General features: G+C 34.4%; 1 protein-coding gene across 4 annotated transcripts in view; it reads right to left on the reverse strand.

Moving 5' to 3' along the window:
* RBM25 (RNA binding motif protein 25) overlaps nucleotides 1-19132 on the reverse strand; it is a 35598-nt gene that overhangs the window by 15767 nt on the left and 699 nt on the right. Inside the window, exons 2-10 of one of the 4 annotated variants that reach the window (XM_034417709.3) lie at nucleotides 18571-18648; nucleotides 13039-13156; nucleotides 12778-12827; nucleotides 11166-11336; nucleotides 10127-10184; nucleotides 9034-9194; nucleotides 5626-5808; nucleotides 3784-3837; nucleotides 3439-3522 (exon numbers count right to left, since the gene is read on the reverse strand). In XM_034417709.3, the coding sequence (XP_034273600.1) occupies nucleotides 3439-3522; nucleotides 3784-3837; nucleotides 5626-5808; nucleotides 9034-9194; nucleotides 10127-10184; nucleotides 11166-11336; nucleotides 12778-12827; nucleotides 13039-13156; nucleotides 18571-18609 (918 nt within the window). In that variant the 5' untranslated portion in view covers nucleotides 18610-18648. The remainder of the gene's footprint in view (nucleotides 1-3438; nucleotides 3523-3783; nucleotides 3838-5625; nucleotides 5809-9033; nucleotides 9195-10126; nucleotides 10185-11165; nucleotides 11337-12777; nucleotides 12828-13038; nucleotides 13157-18570; nucleotides 18649-19132) is intronic. The other 3 variants (XM_034417711.3, XM_034417710.3, XM_087882424.1) reach the window with 3 other exon arrangements.

Consider the following 19132-nt stretch of genomic DNA (forward strand, 5'->3'; position numbering starts at 1 on the left):
AATGAAAAATACTTTGACCCTAAACAAGATTACATTTTTATGTAGCAAAATTCATCCAATTCACATAGACAATTTAGTGATATTAACAGAAGCTTAATAGCTGATTATATCACATCTAGTCAAATTAAGTTTATTCTCTCTAAACTTGGAGAATAAAGCAATTTCTAATTTCATAGTGAGTATATGACTGTATGGTTCCAAACATCTTTACAATCACAATATTTGTACTGTGTTTTTTAAAAAATCACTGATATGATTCTCATTCAAAGGTTCTGCAGGAAGGAAAAGGTTGGAAATCACAACGAGATTTAAAAGATTGTATGTTACTGAATTTCTATAAAAGTACATTTCTTTATTGAAAAAGTCATCACTGCTACTAAAACACCCATGACGACAACAGAAAAATTAAATCTCATTAATAGATAAATCCATCCTTGGAAGCAATTGGTGTGGGTTAACTTACAGATGCTGTGCTAGGACATGGACCGCCAACACTGGATTAACCTTGCCTACAAGCTATATTTCTGGGAGGAAGAGCAAGTACATGGTTCACAAGTAAACCAAAAAAAAAAAACATAAGCCAATTATCAGCCTGATGGATGCCAGAACTTTATGGGGATGATTCTTCCTTGTGCAAGTGTTGTGCCTAGAGGGATGCCATAGAGCAGGGATGCCAAACTGGCAGCCCACGGGCTGGATGCTTCACGCACACCCCAGCTCTGTGAATGGGGAAAACGTCGTGAAAAGCCACGTAACGGCAACGTGACACTGCGAGTTTGACACCAGTACCATAGAGCATAACAGTATCCTTTTCCTACTTGTTCTCTCCTTGGTACACACATTTAACGTACAAGCTATTTTCAGAATGGAAGGCTTGCATATAGCTCTCATATCTCCATCCAGTCTGCTCTCAACACTTGGTAAAGGAAATATTCAATTTGTATTCTCTGAACAACTGAAGAAAATGGATGGGAAGGTAAGAGGAATATATAAATTTCCCATTCTGAGGAATGGCCTGACTCAAGAGTAATTGAACTTTACTATTCCTTCTGGAGAGCCCTCTGTACAGGGACCCAGCACTAGTATAAGGAAGGATCACACCCTATGTGTAACTGATGCATTTTAAATAATGGGAAGAGCAAATTCATTCCTTTTGGCATCAATTTTACCATCAGCAAAGTACCATATAAATTAGGACAGCAAAATGTGCACATATTTCTCTCTTTCAACAAATAATTTAAGACAATTTGAAAAACAATCTTACCTGTCAGATAGTGTTCTGGGGCACGCTCATGGACCAGAGAACCCAAACAAGATCATAGTAATATAACTAAGAAACAAGAGATCAATATATCTAACCATGATGCTAAATAGTATTTAACATAAAATGCTGGCAAAATGGTGTTAGATACATTGAACTCACAAAGGAAAGGATATTTAAGAATGATAGAAAACAGCCATTGTAAGAAGGGAAAGATGAAAGTGCACAACATGTGGGAACATTACAATCTAATTTCTAAATGAAGTGCTCTCATATAATTTCATTAATTAGGGCATATTTATATATGCTGTATTATAGAACTTACCTCCAATTTTGTATACTTTTACAGAAAAGTTTAGATACTGGAATGGGCAATACTTACTTTATTTTTAGCTGTTCCAATATTTTAGATTATTTTAGTTGTTCCAATAAAATGCTATTGGTTATGCTGCTGGTCGTAATAAAAATCATCACCAAAATTTATCTGAACTTAAGATGCTCTTAAGAAAAAGAGCAACTTTAAATGACGGCCTTTAAGATGCCAGATAGTAAATCAACAGAGTTATTTCATACAAATTTGAATAGGCTGCTTCCATGTAAACAAAAAAAATAAGGGGGCAAAAATGAAATGGAGAGAGAATTAAAGATATGCTGAAGTAATGAGTAAAGAGTATAGACAGAACAATAATAAAATCTTACCTTAAGTTCTCTTCAGACTCATCTGTGCTGTAAATGGACGCCCCCTGCAATGCTGACACCCTAACAGTCTGATTATTATTTTGTAAACTCTAACCAAAAAACATGCAAAGGTTCACTGCGCTCGCTAGCCAGCCCCTTTTTAATCATCCCACCCAATATATAAAATAGCCATTTTATATTAGAATGAATTTCATTTATTTCAAAAAGTAAATTAAAAATATTTTCCAATAAGATAAATCACAGGCAATAAATATGCCCAATTGCTTCTGAAACAGGAAGCACATTTTGTTTTTGTTTTTGAACCACATCATTTAATTGCATTTTAGTTACTTGTTGGGGCTTGGAAATAAAACCATATTTCATTATGACCAGTTTCACACATCTTCGGAATACTTATCCTCAGGTTCTCATTCCCAAGTGGAATATTATGCATTGCCAACAACATATAACTATTTTGTACTTAAAAGTTAGAAATGCAAATAAGCATGACCTGTAACCAGAATGTACATTACCATTTTGTACCTTAATACCGCCGTTCAGTATTATTAGCAAACAGAGTTCTCATGTCAGGAGTGAACATATTTACTGGCATGGAGTAATCCAGCCTTTATGCAGAGTTATTATTCCATGAAAGCTAAACATCAAGATATACACTGCATGCATAGCTTGCACTTCTCCACCCTTGCACAACCCTCCCAACCAGAACACATTAATAAATTCACATTATCAGAAACTTCTCTAGGTGGGAATCCTGAGGTAGAATTTGCTGTGCAAACACATTTCCAAGCCAGTTACCCCTTTGCATATTTTTCTGAGGGGGCATCCATAAATAATAAAAAACAGAAGCTCATACTTACATCCTATTCCATGTTACTTTCCAAGCTGTGTTTTTCATCTTGCATTAGTCACCATATGATCTCTATCATAATGGTGGGGGTCAATGAATAGATTAGCTTTATGGGAATTTACAGTTCTTCCATGCATCTAAATTTTGGTAAAGTCTGATAAATAATACCTAATTTATTTCACCCCCATTCTCAATTCAGCTACTAAATTTAATCTTAAATTTAAACTAAGCAATAGGGCTTAGTAATAACGCGAGTATGAATTATGTTTTACAATTACCTGACTATTATGGGAATCAAAATGTGTTTCAAAGGGCAGCCCAATTTAGTTATTTGGTCTTATGTGTTATTTTAGCCACTTTGGGTTAATTTTAAAACAAGCAGAGTAGAAGGGTAATTTTTTTAAAAATGTATTTGTGTTAAGAGAGAAGATTGCAATGCAGTAAGTAATATGAAAAAAACTAACTAAAATATTAAACCACTGCAGTGAGAATGTTTAGGTACACATTATTCCTGCTATAAAGATGAACAAATGATATGTAATGTCCTTGCAAATTTTCTAAAGGGTGAGGGAATTGAAACTGGATTTTACAATAACCTAATTTTGCATAAGCTGCAAAAGAAGTATATTACCTTGTGTGTATCTCTGAATTTACTAATCTCTCGGGATATCAGGTCCCTTTTATCTTCTTCCATTTCTATAGCATTTATATCCTCCTGTAAAGGAAAAAAGAGGTGGGGGACAGAACAAGAAATAAAATATTAAAATCCATGCACAAAGGAATGGGAGAACCAAAAGAAAAACTGAAGGTTAGATGTTTTGTACCAGTCTTGTAAGAGATAAATAAAGGGCTTCTGCAGTACCAAACCTCACAGTCTGATGTTAAATGAATGAAAAAAAATTAGATGGACACGAGTCACAAATCTGGTAACTAGCAGTAAACATAGTCATTGTCAAAGCCTACAATGTAAACGAACCTTGGTGATGAGTGGATAAGGTATCAGTGGGGCCACTGGAAATCTGCGGAAAATCTGCGGAAAAATCCACGGAGATTTTTTTTTTAAAAAATAGATTGCACACTACTCTGGAAAAAAAACAATGTTCCGTATGTTGGTAGAACAAGCAATATTGTATTGCTGTGAATTTTGGTCTGACTCAGCAAAATTACGAAGAACCTCGCTAATTCTCCTTTTACTGATCTACTTTTCAGCAAAGGTTTATTGGGTGCCACCTCACCCAGTATTTCTCCATTTAAAATTGTAGGATACAATTTTAGTATTTTCAAACTAAAGAAATCTTGCAAGCTAAACTATGCTTGTTTACAAGTGGCCAGTGCCTTTTGCAATATTTTAAACTTGATTTTGTACTTTACTCGCTAATTCGCAAAATTTAATGATCTCAAGGGGGTTCCCAAGTTACTGCAAATTAGCGAGGTTCCCCACAACTGAAATCAAGAGTCAGATTTGATTTGCCATTTGTTTCCCCACACTTACATTATTCTCCCACATTATCCCTCATCTCATCTTTACAACCACAGAACCGGGCAAGGGAACCAAATATGACCATAAGCATTCAACAAAGGAGACAAAAGTGCCTCTAACCCAACTTTACATGGCACACACCTCAATTTCTTTTCTCCCCCAACACATAAAGACTTTAGTTCCACTTGCTAAGGGAGAAGGATGCACTTTCATCTTCTCAACAGGTGAAAAGAACAGAGCACACTTAAAGTTCAACTATGTAAGCAATGTGCAATTTGAAATAATCCTAATCTAAACATTAGGAAATTCAATATTCAATTAATGTAAAGTGGGCTAACAAGAAGTGATTTTTATTAACACTTATTTTTTCAGTACCATTATAAGAGTTGCTGTATATTCAGAAGATAATCCACCATGTGGATGAATTTTAGGGGAATGACATCTTTAAGGAACTAAAATAAACAAAAACTTCAGCACAAGGCTTACTCAGATTAATTGGAGGCTAAACATAAAAGGAAAGCAAAAGGAAATGCATAACAACTTTGATTGTTTTTTGGTACTGATTTTCAAACCCAATAGTTGTAAAAGAAAATTAAAGTTAGCAGGAGGGCTGCAAACTCAAGCCAAATCCCATCGGTTAACTCTAGTTGTGACTCAGTAACAGTCAAGCATGCAAGTATTTGCAAAGTACTTTCTCCCAAAGTGAATTTTATTTTTAGTCCACTTATGACTAGGTTTTTCCACAGAAGGTGGAATATGGCATTCTGTGCCATGTTAACACTTTAAAAATCTGGAAGTCAAATGGCTTAATTGCCAAATAATAACAAACCATTTTATAACAGCATAGCTTTTCCCCAAGAATAACAAACAGCTTCTCACTTATGTGCACAAACATAATCAAAACAGGACATCAAAGAAGGTACTTTGTGATTATGACATCAGTGTGAACCCCTATGGCCCAGAGCTTTTGGCCTTTTAAAATAACAAATGTTAATAGGCAGGACTTTTACGTTTAAGATGTCAAAACACCTCTCCACCATAAAGAACAATCATCAATGATTTCAATAAATGAATTTTGAAGGGATGAAAGGCTGAATCAAACCTGCAGCTCCAAGTCTGGGCATTCAACCCTTGTGTATACACACCTACATCATCCACAGGGTTTGACATTTAGAACTGATTTAATTTCAGTATGACACATGTAAGTGCTGCTAACATCAAGGCTTGTTGATTTGTGGTTTCATCAGATGCTTTGAGCTAATGTATGGCACAAGGTTTGGCCCTTATTATAAGGAGAGATGAAGTAAATCTGTTTGTGTCCAAAATCAAAACACATACGTCCTCCTTCTTTTCCTTTTTCTTCTTCCTGGGATGAGAATCAGACTCTTGAGAGGGGGCATTGAGCTCGCTGGAATATTCTCGAATTAACACTTCAATTGCCCCTTTAATTAGCTGGTCTCTTCTCTTTGCTTCTTCATCCAGGGCTTCATCATCATCGGCTGCAGATTCTGGCCTGGAGTTCTAAGAAACAATATAAACAATGTCATAATGGAAATGGCAAATAAACAAAACTTTTATATTTTTACCCTCTTACTTGCCCTAAACAGCTAAGGCAACATAATCATTATCATTACAGGTAGTCCTCGACTTACAACAGCTCATTTAGTGACCATTCAAAGTTTCAACGGCACTAAAAAAAGTGACATTACTCTTTTTCACACCTACAACCATTGTAGCATCCCCATGGTCTCATGATCAAAATTCAGATGTTTGGCAACTGGTTCATATTTACCACGGTTGCAGTGTCCTGGGGTCATGTGATCAGCTTTTGTGACCTTCTGACAAGCAGAGTCAATTGGGAATCCAGATTCACTTAACAACCATGTTACTAATTTAACAAATGCAATGATTCACTTAACAACTGTGGCAAGAAGGTGTAAAATGGGCAAACTCATTTAACAAATGTTTCACTTAGCAACATAAATTTTGAGCTCTACTCTGGTCGTAACTCAAGGACTATCTGTATTGCATCAAAACTATCAAGTAATGAACATGAATGAAACAATATCTATTCTACAAGGTTAGAATAGAAAACATTGATATATTATAAACCGGGCCGGGGGGGGGGTGAGGATAATATTTTGCTGGAATTACTAAAAACATAGTTATCATTCCCTTATCTATCAATCTCATGTGCTGGCTTTTCCTTTATGAAAGGAAAATCAGATGTAGGGCTCTTTATGGGATGGAGGTTGCTATCCCAAGGTTTTCCTGTGGAAAGGTAAATAAGTCATATACCCTTAGATGCCACTCAGTGGTCTTCGGTCAGAGAGGCAGGAAAAGCCAAAGAAGTTGTTGTTCATAACTGGGCATGAAAACCTAACATCCTTTTAGCTGCTTTGCCACACATCTTACAAAACCAGTCACAGATTCCTCACAATATTAAAACTGAGAAATTAATGCTGCACAACTACTCAGATGATCTTATTAACTTTGCAGCTTCAGAATTATGAAACAGATGGTGTTTTTTATCTTCCCTGCTCACAAAAAACATGCATACTGAAACTTTGCAAAAACTCCTTTAATTAAACTTGTGCCCTATAAAGTATACACTCTGTAAACAAGATTAAGTGGTACGCATTTGCATTTTTCCATGCGGCAAATAATATAATTTTAAGCTTCTCTGTATAGTGATAATCCAAGTTAATATAGGTAACTCTCGATTTACAACCATTCATTTAGTGACTCTTTGAAGTTACAATGGCACTGAAAAACATGACTTATGAGTGTTTTTCACACTTATGACCCCTGTAGTATCCCCATGGTCACATGATCAAAATTCGGACTCTTGGCAACTGGCTCATATATATGACGGTTTACATGATAAATTCTTAGAGCTTTAATTTTAAATCTATAAAACCTGATTTCCAAATAATGTGTAATCATAGCACATATTAATAAATTTGATGTTCTGTACATGTAATTTATTTATATTCTATTGTATATTGTCTCTAAACATTGCTAAATATAATTTCCAAGGAAGTTATATATTATAACATCTGGAACAAGTCCCCGTTCTTCCTTCACATTATTTTAGTTTTAAAACATTTAACACATTTCTAACATTTTGAATGAGATAGTTTATAACAATTACAAATATAAAAAATTAAGCAATTTAATTTTTTGAATAATTCGTCATAAACAGCCAGCACATGTTCATATTTCTAAAGATGACAATGCAACCCTGATTGCAATCCTAATAGCAAACAAAACCAGATTATGAAGATAAATGTATTTATTAAATTAATGTACATATTAATTTTAAATTTTATTTAAAATTTTATTGTGCCCCATTCAATATTCTTTAAATGCTATCTCAAATTCTTTAAAATAAACGGTAACAAATGATTGATGAACTTAAAAAATTATTGCTAAAACTTTTCTTTAGAGAGAAAACCAAAGGGACTCTCACCTTAAATTCCAAGACAGTTTATCCAGTCAAATGCCAGGTGAAGAAACAAAGAACAGAAAAAAGAAAATCTCACTAAGCAGCAGTAGCTAAGAAGCAAGGGAAGGAGGAGGGAAGGGATTACAACTGACAGAGAAGCTGTCATATTAAGAACAGCTTGAAAAGAACTAACAGAGGGTATTGGATAGGTGATATTAAAATAATTTTGCAAAGTGAAAGTGTTATTCAGAACTAATTTGATTAATTCTTCCAGTTTTCAACTGTATGCTATAACTCATAAAAACAAAAGGCTTAAAATCTTCCTGAAATATCAATTATTTTCCTTTTATTCAGGATTACATGAAATGCATGAGTTTTTAAAGATAACAGAAATGAAAATACAGGTTGTCCTCATTTAGCAACTGCAATTGGTTCTGGCAAATGGTTGCTAAGCAAAATGGTTGCCAAGCAAACCATTTGATTGAGAGAGAAAGATGCTGCGAAGATCTTTGGTTGCTGCTACCCTTTTAGATAAAGTTCTCTCATGGAGCTCTGCCAGTATTACTCTCCATCGTTTGTTCTTGTCAGGCACAAACATTTGGCTGTAAGTGCACATATTGGTCAGAAAATGATCTTTAAATTATAATTTATTACATAATTTGTGAATGGTCACTTAGCAAGGCAGTTGCTAAACAAGGACTTGCTCTATGAGCTTTCTTTGTTCTACAGCTCACAACTTCCAAACAGAAAATTTCTTAACTTCTTTGTCATAAAGGCACAAGCTCAAAATTATGGCTATTGTTCAGATTATCATTTTGTGCCTGGCTGATTGTGCTGGCCTGATACTTCATATGGATACAGTGCCTGGTAGTGAATGATAAACCTCCATGTATAAAACTAAATTCCTTAAACAAAGAATGTGATATCTTTTTCCTAAATACTAAAAGAATTATGTCAAAGCACTGCCATTTTTAATTCTATGGACAACAATCATATTCAAAATTGCATAAACATGGGAAGGTATTTGGCCTACAGCTTCCAAATGCAAATCCCTAACATACATTCACGTTGTAAGGTAAAAAATAAAATCTATAACATTTAGCAAATGTTAACAGAATTTATTATAACTCCTGATCATGAAAACTGGAAAACAAAGGAGTTCCATTGAGCTTAATCTACAAAAGAACCATAAACTCAACGCAACAGACTGAACAGAAACAAAGCAACAAAAGAGGTATAAGGAAAGTATGTCTATCAATTATTTTCTATTTTATATATTTCTTAATTTGTATACATACCCCATTGGATGCCCTCTTTTTTGCTTTCCATTCATCCAGCTGAGCCTTTGTTTTGGCATCAACTTTAACAAGTAGCTTCTTTTCTCCAATCTGGAGATCATGTAGCAATCTCAGTGCACGTAGTGTGGATTCGGGTTCTTTATATTCACAAAATCCAAAAGCTAGAAATAATTGAGAATTTAAATATAAATGTAGAAATCATACAGGCAAATGACTTTATTGACAATTACAGGACTGCTTTTCAATGCAAATTATTTTCTGTGTTATAAAGACCTCTATAAAGTACATTTTTAAATATTCAGAAAAAAGGTCTTGTCAATCCTATACATTCAAATGTTTTAAGTTAGGAGCATCTATTCTATGTTGCTGTCTCTTAAGTAAAAGCCCAAAATAGCTGATCAAATTCAATAATAAATTTCAAAATGACACAGTGATTTATGTTGTTGCAACATACTATAAAGATAGGAAATGGAGCAGCTGAAATATTGTCACCAATTTGATGGTACTAAGGAAAAACTACTGAAGATCACAGCATTGTGTAAATATAATTCCTTAAGCCAACTGCAATGATCAAATACGACCTCCTATCATCATTTTTCTTTTCACAACTATTGACAGTGAGGACTGAAAGCCCTCCCCTCTGCCTTTTCATCAATCTTTAACCTTCCCTGCTTCTTTCAAATTTTACATACTGTTTTCTATGCTTTTAATATTTTATTGTACATTGCCCAGAGGGTGATGGGCACTTCTTAAATATGGCAAATAAATAAAATAAATGAATATGAGAAAATTCACAAACCTTGTATGTTCATATATATATGAATGTCATCCATTCCTCAAGCTCAGCACAGACTGAGGGAAGGATGACAGGCAGGAACCCCCCCCCTTTCCTCCCGTTTGCCAAAAAGCCTCCATTCCGAACGCTGAAAGTTCGGAATGGAGGCGACGGTGCATTCATGGCATGTCCAGCTCACCAAATCTGGCCTGCTGGACCTCAAAAAAAGTAAGACCACCTCGAAAATAAGCCCAAGTGCTTATTTTCAAGTCTAAAAGAAAACAAGACTCGGTCTTATTTTTTGGAAAATGCACATACCTTGGAGTTTTCCAGATGCTCCTTGAACTCTCTTCCAACTCAAAACCAACCCACATTTCTGAAAAACATTGTTTAAAAAGGCATAAATGTTGGTGGACAATGGCTGAATATACATCATAAGAAGTATATTCAGTACATCTACTTCCCTAAATAGTTTTATTTTTAAGGAATGCCTTCTAGAATAATTCCTGTTAATGATTAATACATTTAATTATTATACAAAGAAGATAGAGGTCCCTGAATTATGGATTTGGATAGTTACTAAGAGTACCATGAACTGCAAAAATCAATCAATCCTGGTCCAAATAAAGACTTAATGCTCTTTCAAGACGGTCAGAAAGCAAAAACTTACATATTTTGGGAATATAGTGCATAGGCTGACGTAGGAAAAATGACTTTAATTGGCAAAGTAGAAAAATGACAGAAAGTGGATTGCAAGACTATTCTTGAAATAGCCACATCTGATTGCTAAAACATTTATCCACATGGTCACCGGAAAACAAGTATATTGACAACACTTAACAATTATCCACTCTATTAAGTATTTTCTTTGCAAAAATATTGCTACTTGTATCATCTAAATTCTGATTTCATAGACCATGCCTGAGCAATATTTCTAACCTCAATGAAGGACGTTTTGTTGGGTCCAGGGCCAGGCATGATGATGGCAGCAGTGGAATGGAAATTTATTTGGCTAATGCAGCAAGATAATATTGGGTATTCCACATATTTTGGACTGTAATTACTACTATCATTTATCAATGGCTGGGCAACAACTAGCATCCAAAATATTTGAAAGGCATTAAAGACCCCCACATCTACATGATACTTTGTGAGTGTATAGAAAATGAGAGGAACTATTCACTACCATATGAAGCTGAGATGAAAAATTCTGCACGGAAATGAAATGCCATAAGTTGCAAGTTTAAATCTTGGCCAATGGAGCATTTTAAATCAGTACACAAGTATAACAAAACAGATGTCAAAATATCGAATTACGATCTGCAGGACTAAGTTCTAATACTGTTATGTTACTTACAGCAAGAAGCTGTCGTATAAGCATGTCTGATGCCTTTTCAGATATGTTGCCTACAAAGACAGTGGTGGTGGGGCCACTGTTTTCATCATTTTCTTTGTTCTTTAGACCTGGATGTTCCTTTCTAACACCCATGTGTTTGCCAACCATTGACACTGTAGTTGGAACCAATACCTGAAAATAAAGAGATTCCTACTGTTAAATTTCAGAGGAAAAAGCCTTATCGTATCTTCATTAGAAGAAAAAGTCCAGAAATGTAGAAGAACTACATTATTTAACGTATCAACAACATGGTCAAATAACTTAAACATTACTGAAAACAAATGCTATATAAATCCTGAGTCACATTTACTTTGAAGATCAATATTAATTAATTTTGCCTGAATAGCTTTCTCTATAACAGAGATTTCATGCAATTTTTTTCAGGTGATTCTGCAAAAATCAACTTGCATACAAAATAATGCAAATGGGAACTTATATAGAAATTCAGAATGCTTCTATTTAAATTTATAATTTTTTAATAATCTACATATATTGCTTCAATTTAAAATGCCACCTGAGGAATAACTTTCCTTAAAATTTGGAAGTATTAATTAAAATAGAGATGGTCGTTTTTTGAAATTTGGCAGCGACTTTGTTAAAAGCTATTATTTTGGCTCCTTGGATTGCAACCAGTCATGTAATAGGTTCAGTATTTGCTTTTCCTCTCCATTTTGGGGATTTGAAATGTTTAGAGTAGCAAGGGGCCTGGTGGCTCACCAGACTAAAAGCATTGTGATTAACACCAGCTGTCTGCAATTACTGTAAGTTCGAATCTCAACAGGCTCAAGGTTGACTCAGCCTTCCATCCTTTCTATGGTAGGTAAAATGAGGACCCAGTTTGTGGGGGCAATAAGCTGACTTTGTATAAATATACAAAAGTATGAAGGCTATTGCTTAACGCATTGTAAGCCGCCCTGAGTCTCCGGAGAAGGGCGGCATATAAATCAAATAAAAAAAAAGTAGTGTAAGTTGATGCCTCTATTATGCACTTTTTGATACAAAGTTTTGCCACCAAATTTGGCCACAGGATTGGGGAGTGTTCCAACAGCCATAAAATTGCCCATCCCTGTGTTCAAACAACTGAATGATCTTTTAGAAATGGAGATCAGCGCAAATAAAATTTTCACTCTTTACAAGTGATTTTTCTTTTATTTTTGGAGCATGCCAATTAAGAAACTCCATTTCTTGCTCTTTATTGTAAAACTCTTTCCTTCTTGGCTTCAGCCATGATTATTGGGGCAATGGTAATGATCGTTCCAATTTAGGAATGATCTCAAGACATTTTTCAAACAATAATCAAAGTTAGATTTAGTTAGGTTTACCACAGAATAATTCTGGCAGCCTAAGATTGCGAGTTCATTTTGTTCACACATGCGTGCTATCTACGGTACACTACAGTGGGCGATCTAGCTTTGCACCAGCTGGCTAGCAGTTTTCAATATTTTTGTAATTGATTTCTATTAACTGCTATTATTAGTTAGACACTAATATTTTGAAAGATGACATAAAAGTAATCAAATCTTGCAATTATTTCCATAAAGTTTACACAAGTTGTATTTTATATTATGCTTACCGTTGGTGCAGGAGCCATAATACCCATTGGCACAGGAATCATTGGTGTCCCTGTGAAGAGAAATTGTGTTAACAGTTATCAAGAATCAACCCCAATTTTAAAATACCTGCTAAATAGAAATGCAAGAAAACTATATTTATAAAGATTATTTTCCTTATTAACTTACCCAATGCAGCTATATTTAGTTAATTGTGATTTTAAAGATTTATTATCAGTGATGGAAAAATGAGGCTAATTTGATGAGTTTCTGATGTAACTTACCAGGAGGTACAGGTGGAGGAAAACCTGGGAACTGTGGAGGTGGAATTCCAGGTGGAAGGGTTGGGATTCCCATCGGAGGACGGTTTAAGTGAGGTGGAAAAGACATTTTAAAAAGAACCTAAAAAAAAGCAGAGAACAATCAGATCCAGAACCATTAATCTTTTGAAATGTCCATTACTGAATATTTACAGAGAATTTTCTATGAAAGTTATCTCTATATTCCTCCTTTGAGGATACTAATGTGTGAAAAAATATTAATTTAGATAAGATAAACAGAAATAACAGCTCTTCTGGACTATTTACTACAAAATAAATAAGAGAATCCTAAGAAAGTAAATTCAGGGCTTTGCTATTTTACATGAATAACAACATTAATAAAATATATATATTAAAATAGCAGCTTGGATGAAGATATGCATTGCCTCAAATACTTATACTTTCAAATAGTTCATAATATTCCAGCGTATAGATGGGCCATCTGGAGCATAAATTATACCTCCAGATGCTCTCTATGAGGCCTGCTGAGTCTCCAGTTTCTGGAAATGAGTTTTACTTCACTGAATCTAGTACTGTAAGGCAGAGATGGAGTCACACCTCACTTGCAGAATACTGACAGAGGCTTTTCTCATCATAATTACCTCAAACTGACATCAAGGAAAAACATTTTTGCTCTCATGTTCACTTCTGACTCCTATCAAACAAACCATGATGGTAACAAAGGAATCTGATTTAATCTGAAACTCCACAATAAAGGGAGTGTTTAGTATATTATAGAATAAAATAACAAACAGAACTGAAATGTATCCTGAAAAAGATCTTCCCAATGTGCCAAAGATTAAATATAAAAAGATACCAAATAAAAGTGGGATCACTTGAACAGAACAACAAAGTACTTTGGAAATATAAAACAAAAGGAAATTAAAGCAACATATAACTTATTCCATTTAAAATTTACAAACTTCAGCCATCTAAAACTTCTTCTAATGTTCCTTATCATTTCAATAAAATATCCAGAGTAATTCCATTTGATAAAAGTTCATAAATGTTATTTTCAGCTCTCTTTAGGGTCTAATTCAGTGGCTCATTGGACAAAACTAGATACATCTTTACGCGACTGAAAAATAATACTTCTTTAAGCATTCTTATCAACTAATGTAGTTTTTGACTGTACTAGAAAATGTGTCTACCTGTTATAAAATCTCCTCAAATTTCTGTAAAAATGATTTATTCTAAATTATTTAGGGCCAGCAACCAATAATCATTTGTTTAATTTTATCAAACCTAATTGTATTGGTGTCAAAAAAGAATTTTATTATGATCCTTAGCTTGCTTCCTCTTTTAGAATGACATTATTCTATTACTGGGTTAAAACAATAGTTCCAGGCAGTTATACAGATGTTACAATTGTTTAAATAGGAAGGCACGCATATGTCTATATATACCATTGTGTAGCAATAGAATGTCTATTAAATTTAGTCAAATTGATTTAAATCATTTTCATTAAAATTGTATTTCTGATTGAACAGCACACATTTTAGAAATGTATTTAACCCATAATCATAAAAGCTGATTATGTTAGTTACTAGTTCAGTAGAGGTGTTTCAAAAGCTCTTAGAAAAATACCAAGATAACTTGTTAGTTTAAAATATTATCATTAGTTAACAAAATACAGTAGCCTAAAGATACAGGAGACAATCTTCTGTAATGCAGGTAGTCTTTGACGTACGACCACAAATGAGACAATTTCTGTTGTTAAGTGAGACATTGAGTTTTGCCTCATTTTATGACCTTTCTTGCCACAATTGTTCAGTGAATCACTGCAGTTGTTAACATGGTTAAATGAATTTGGCTTCCTCATTGACTTTGCTTGTCAGAAGGTACAAGAGGATCACATGCAGTGGTGGGTTGCTCCCAGTTCGGTCCAGTTCTTGCGAACTGGTAGTAATGGCGTCCAGCCACCCGGACGTGATCATGGACGATCTGCGCATGTGCTCCTGTTGCGAACTGGTAGTAAAGGTAAGTGGAACCCACCCCTGGTCACATGACCCTGGGACACTGCAATTGTCATAAATATAAAACAATTGCCAAGCATCTGATTTTTGATCTTGTGATCATGTAGATGCTGCAATGGTCATGTGAAAAATGGCCATAAGTCACTTTTATCAGTGCCATTGTAACTTCAAATGGTCACTAAATGAACTGTTATACATCAATGACTATCTGCAATCTTCTTCCAACTAGAATTTGGACATGATTCTTTAATAGGTCTTTTCTGTAGCAGCACTCCAGTTGTGAAACAGGCTCAATGGGTTCAAATCCCTGGTATCCACTCCCATATGACTTTCTGAAGCTAATAATATGTGCTCTATTTATTTATTTATATTTATTAAATTTATTTGTTGTCCATCTCGCTGCGAGGTAATTCAGGGTAACTGCCAATATTTTTCCAAAAATGTCTATCTTGAGATGATATTTTCTTTTTGCTGCTTTACAGAGCTGGAGTTTTTATTTATGCTATTTTCTGGATTATTGATTATTTGTTGCAATCTTATATTTAAGCACTCTTCTTGTAACCATGTTGCATGTGCAACTTCAAGGAGTTCTGTCAGGAGCAAGGGAATGAACTATGGTCACACTACTTCTAACGGCCTACTTAGCTTTATATATACTATGTTAGAAATGCCCTTCTACCTACCCATAGTGTACAGAGTTTACATTGTACATAATACAGTGAAATGGTGGAGGAAGAATGGAAATCACTCTCCTTCCTCCAGCATTTCCAATTGATTCCTGAACTGATTGCGCACTGTCTTTTGCATATTTAACATGGAAACATGGATTGGAGACAAAACAAACTGACATCCACCATTCTAGTTGACAACAAAGTCATAGAGCATCCACCCTTAGATGCTAGCCTACTATAATTCTATATAGATTGGACACACTGGAAATGAAAATTTTTCTCATATAATCAGCACAAAAAGTCAGCTGCCGGAAGTGGAAAGGAATCTGTTGTTGGTCTGCTGTGCATCAGTGCCAGTTGTACTAAAGATTCTTCTATATGGATTAGTGAAACAAATAGTCTTGTAGATGAGATATTGCATACTGTATAAATTTGCTGAATTTTTGACATGCTTTTACTTTCTAATAGGGGATGATAAAGAAGAGATTAATACTCTTTATTAAGGTGTTAAAAAAGCAGGTTAGTAAAACCTTATACAAGACAGAACCTTTTTTGTGCTCATTGACGAGAATTATTTATTGCTTGCTCAGATTTAAGTTTCTTTATGTAATCTGTTTTAAATGATTTTGTAGAATTGCAAAATAAATAAACAAAATAAAATATTCAATCAAAAAGTGCTTCATCTCTTCATTTTTATATTCAAAAGCAGATTAGATGAGGCTATAATTCTATATTTATTTGAAAGCATCTTTCACTTAATTTATTTTCACATAAAAAGTCATCTGAAGGCAGATTATTAAAATTCCAAAGTTTAAGAATAGAAAAATGAAAGCATATTAATTATTTTATGTGATTATAAGTGTCAGTTGTGGAACATGCTTTACACAGTCCTATTCTAGTTTTTCCAATTATGGTATTTCCAAAGCAAAGTTTCAAAAAGCAAATTTAAGTGGTTTTATGTTCAGAAATCAAGAATAATTTAAACAAGCAAAATATGATTGATAAAATGAAGATTAACCAATAACAAAGAGATACAGAACAATTTCTGATCCATGAAAGATTGCTGAGGGAATTAGCTTAATTCAGAAACAAAAGGGGTCATAAGTAAAGAAGAAAAGGCTGACTAAATAATATTTTAAAAAAATTAAAATTAGGAAATAAACAAAAGTTCTGCAAATGAAAATATGCAAAATGAAGAACATGCAGCAAAAAGAAAAACAGCAGAAAACAAAAGGAAAACGTTTAGGAGGGGAATCCTTCTTCCGACTGAGTAAAAAAAAAATGAAATCCAAACAACTGGGTGAAACCAGACACTGACCCACGACATAGTTATCAAAAAACTATATTACACAATATAGTTTAACGTAGCATTATGGTCTTACTAATGAGCAAAATACTTCTGAATAATTCAATTGATTCAGCTATATTCATCAGTTGTTCCACTCAGAATCTAACTGTTCCCAAGTAACAGTTAGTAACTATATGAGGAAATAACAGAAGTTAGTGTCAAGTGGCATTTTCAAGAACAGGTAGTACTTTATTAATAATCAATTGTTCTGGTTTACTTTGGTATAATGATAAAATCTATGAATATTTCTGCAAATTCTAAAATTAACACAGTATACATTTTTTTCCTTGAAATTATAAAACAGAATAGAGAAAAAGATAAAAGATATTTCAGGAATCACATGATTAGACATTATAGGTACTTTTATTTCCACATGGAGACCGCTTCTGAACTTCGTGCTTGATATGGAGAAGAATGAAACTCTGACTTTGGGTTTTACTGATTAGACTGATCTCTATAGAAATGGGTTGTTCATATTATTATGAAAAAGCAAAAAGTTGGGATTTGATGTTAATGCCTTATTTTACTGTAACAGAGTCGAAAGTCAATGCTTTTTATTTTTTTCTTACCTTTCCTCACGCCTCCTTCCTCTTTTCCTCCCCACTGCTTTCCTATTTACTTTGTATTTTACATTACTTTATAACTCAATAAAAATGTTAATGCAGAAAGAACATTATAAAAAAATATTATGACTTAAACAAAAACCAAGCGTATAAATACATAAAAAGTCATTCTTAAAATTTAAAACAAACATTATTAAAAATGAAAAACTGTATGGCAAAGTAATTATCAGCTATAGCCATTATAACAAATAAGTTTTCACTGATTCCCCTGGGAGAAAGCCTGGTAACAAAACCAGGTCTTGAGGGACCTCCTGAACATCAACAGGAATGGAGCCTCACCTCATTTTAGGACTGGGAGAATGCCTGCCTCCTGGTACCCATCAAGTGTAAATCCCTAGCAGACAGAACCCACAGTTTGCATTCTCTAACACTCAGAGGAACAGGCAGATGTAATAGGGGGGAGGCAGTCTCTTACATAACCTGGTCACACACCAGGAAGGGCTTTAAAGGATAATACCAGGACCTTAAATTGGACCCAGAGCAAAGTGGCAACATATGCAGCTTGTGGAACAGAGGTACAACATGTGATGTTCTGGAAACACATATTCTGCATTTGAAGCTTCCAGATACTCTTCCAGGGTAGGCCCATGTAGAGTGTGTTACTCTACAGTAGTCCAATGGGGAGACATGAGTGACTGTGGACAGAGCCTCCTGATCTAGGAACTGGTGCACAAGACTGTGCAAAGGCCCTTCTACTAGACACAACTGCCACCTTCTCTTCTTTAATTGATGGCATCTTGACTGAAGCAAGGAGAGAAAAGCAAGAGAAAGAAACACCACCAAGCACCTAAAACTTGAAATACAATAAAGCTGCTAACAGGCTATGGATAACCACATTTCAAAGCTAAACACAAAAGATGCACTTAAAGTCAACTTACCACCTGTCTTTCTGAGATTATCTCCTCATATCTTCTCATTACCTTACCATCTGTTTTTCTGAGATTACCTTCTCTTTTCTGGATTACAAATTTAATTCGTTTAGATTTCATTTCAAGTAAATATTTTGGGGCTTAGAGCACATTTTTAATACTATTTACAGGGCAATCCCCCTTAAAAAACAGTCAAGTTTGGCTTTAATGTCAGATAAGCAAATATAAAATTACAAATGTATTTAAAACCGTCCACAGAAGACGGCAGATCCATAAAAATAAAACGCATAGCCCTGTGGTGCTTTTCAGGGATGATTAATCGCTATTTAAAACGGTCGTGATTGATCCTACACCATGTGAGACTCGCACGGTTCTACAACACCTTCCATTTCAAGAAACGATGAAGGTGATTAAAAACGAGCCCTTTTAAATACCGTTTTCTAAATGAGCTGCTTCCTGAAAAAACAAAAAAACATTGCCGGACCCGCAAAAGCTCCTCTTAAGGAATCCTTTTGGAGTCTCTGAGATTATTAGTTTAAATTAAAAAAAAAAATCTTCGTAATTCGTTTAT

The sequence above is a fragment of the Pantherophis guttatus genome, chromosome 1 (assembly GCF_059756535.1).
Source record: "Pantherophis guttatus breed Tessera chromosome 1, ASM5975653v1, whole genome shotgun sequence".
Lineage (NCBI taxonomy): Eukaryota > Metazoa > Chordata > Lepidosauria > Squamata > Colubridae > Pantherophis > Pantherophis guttatus.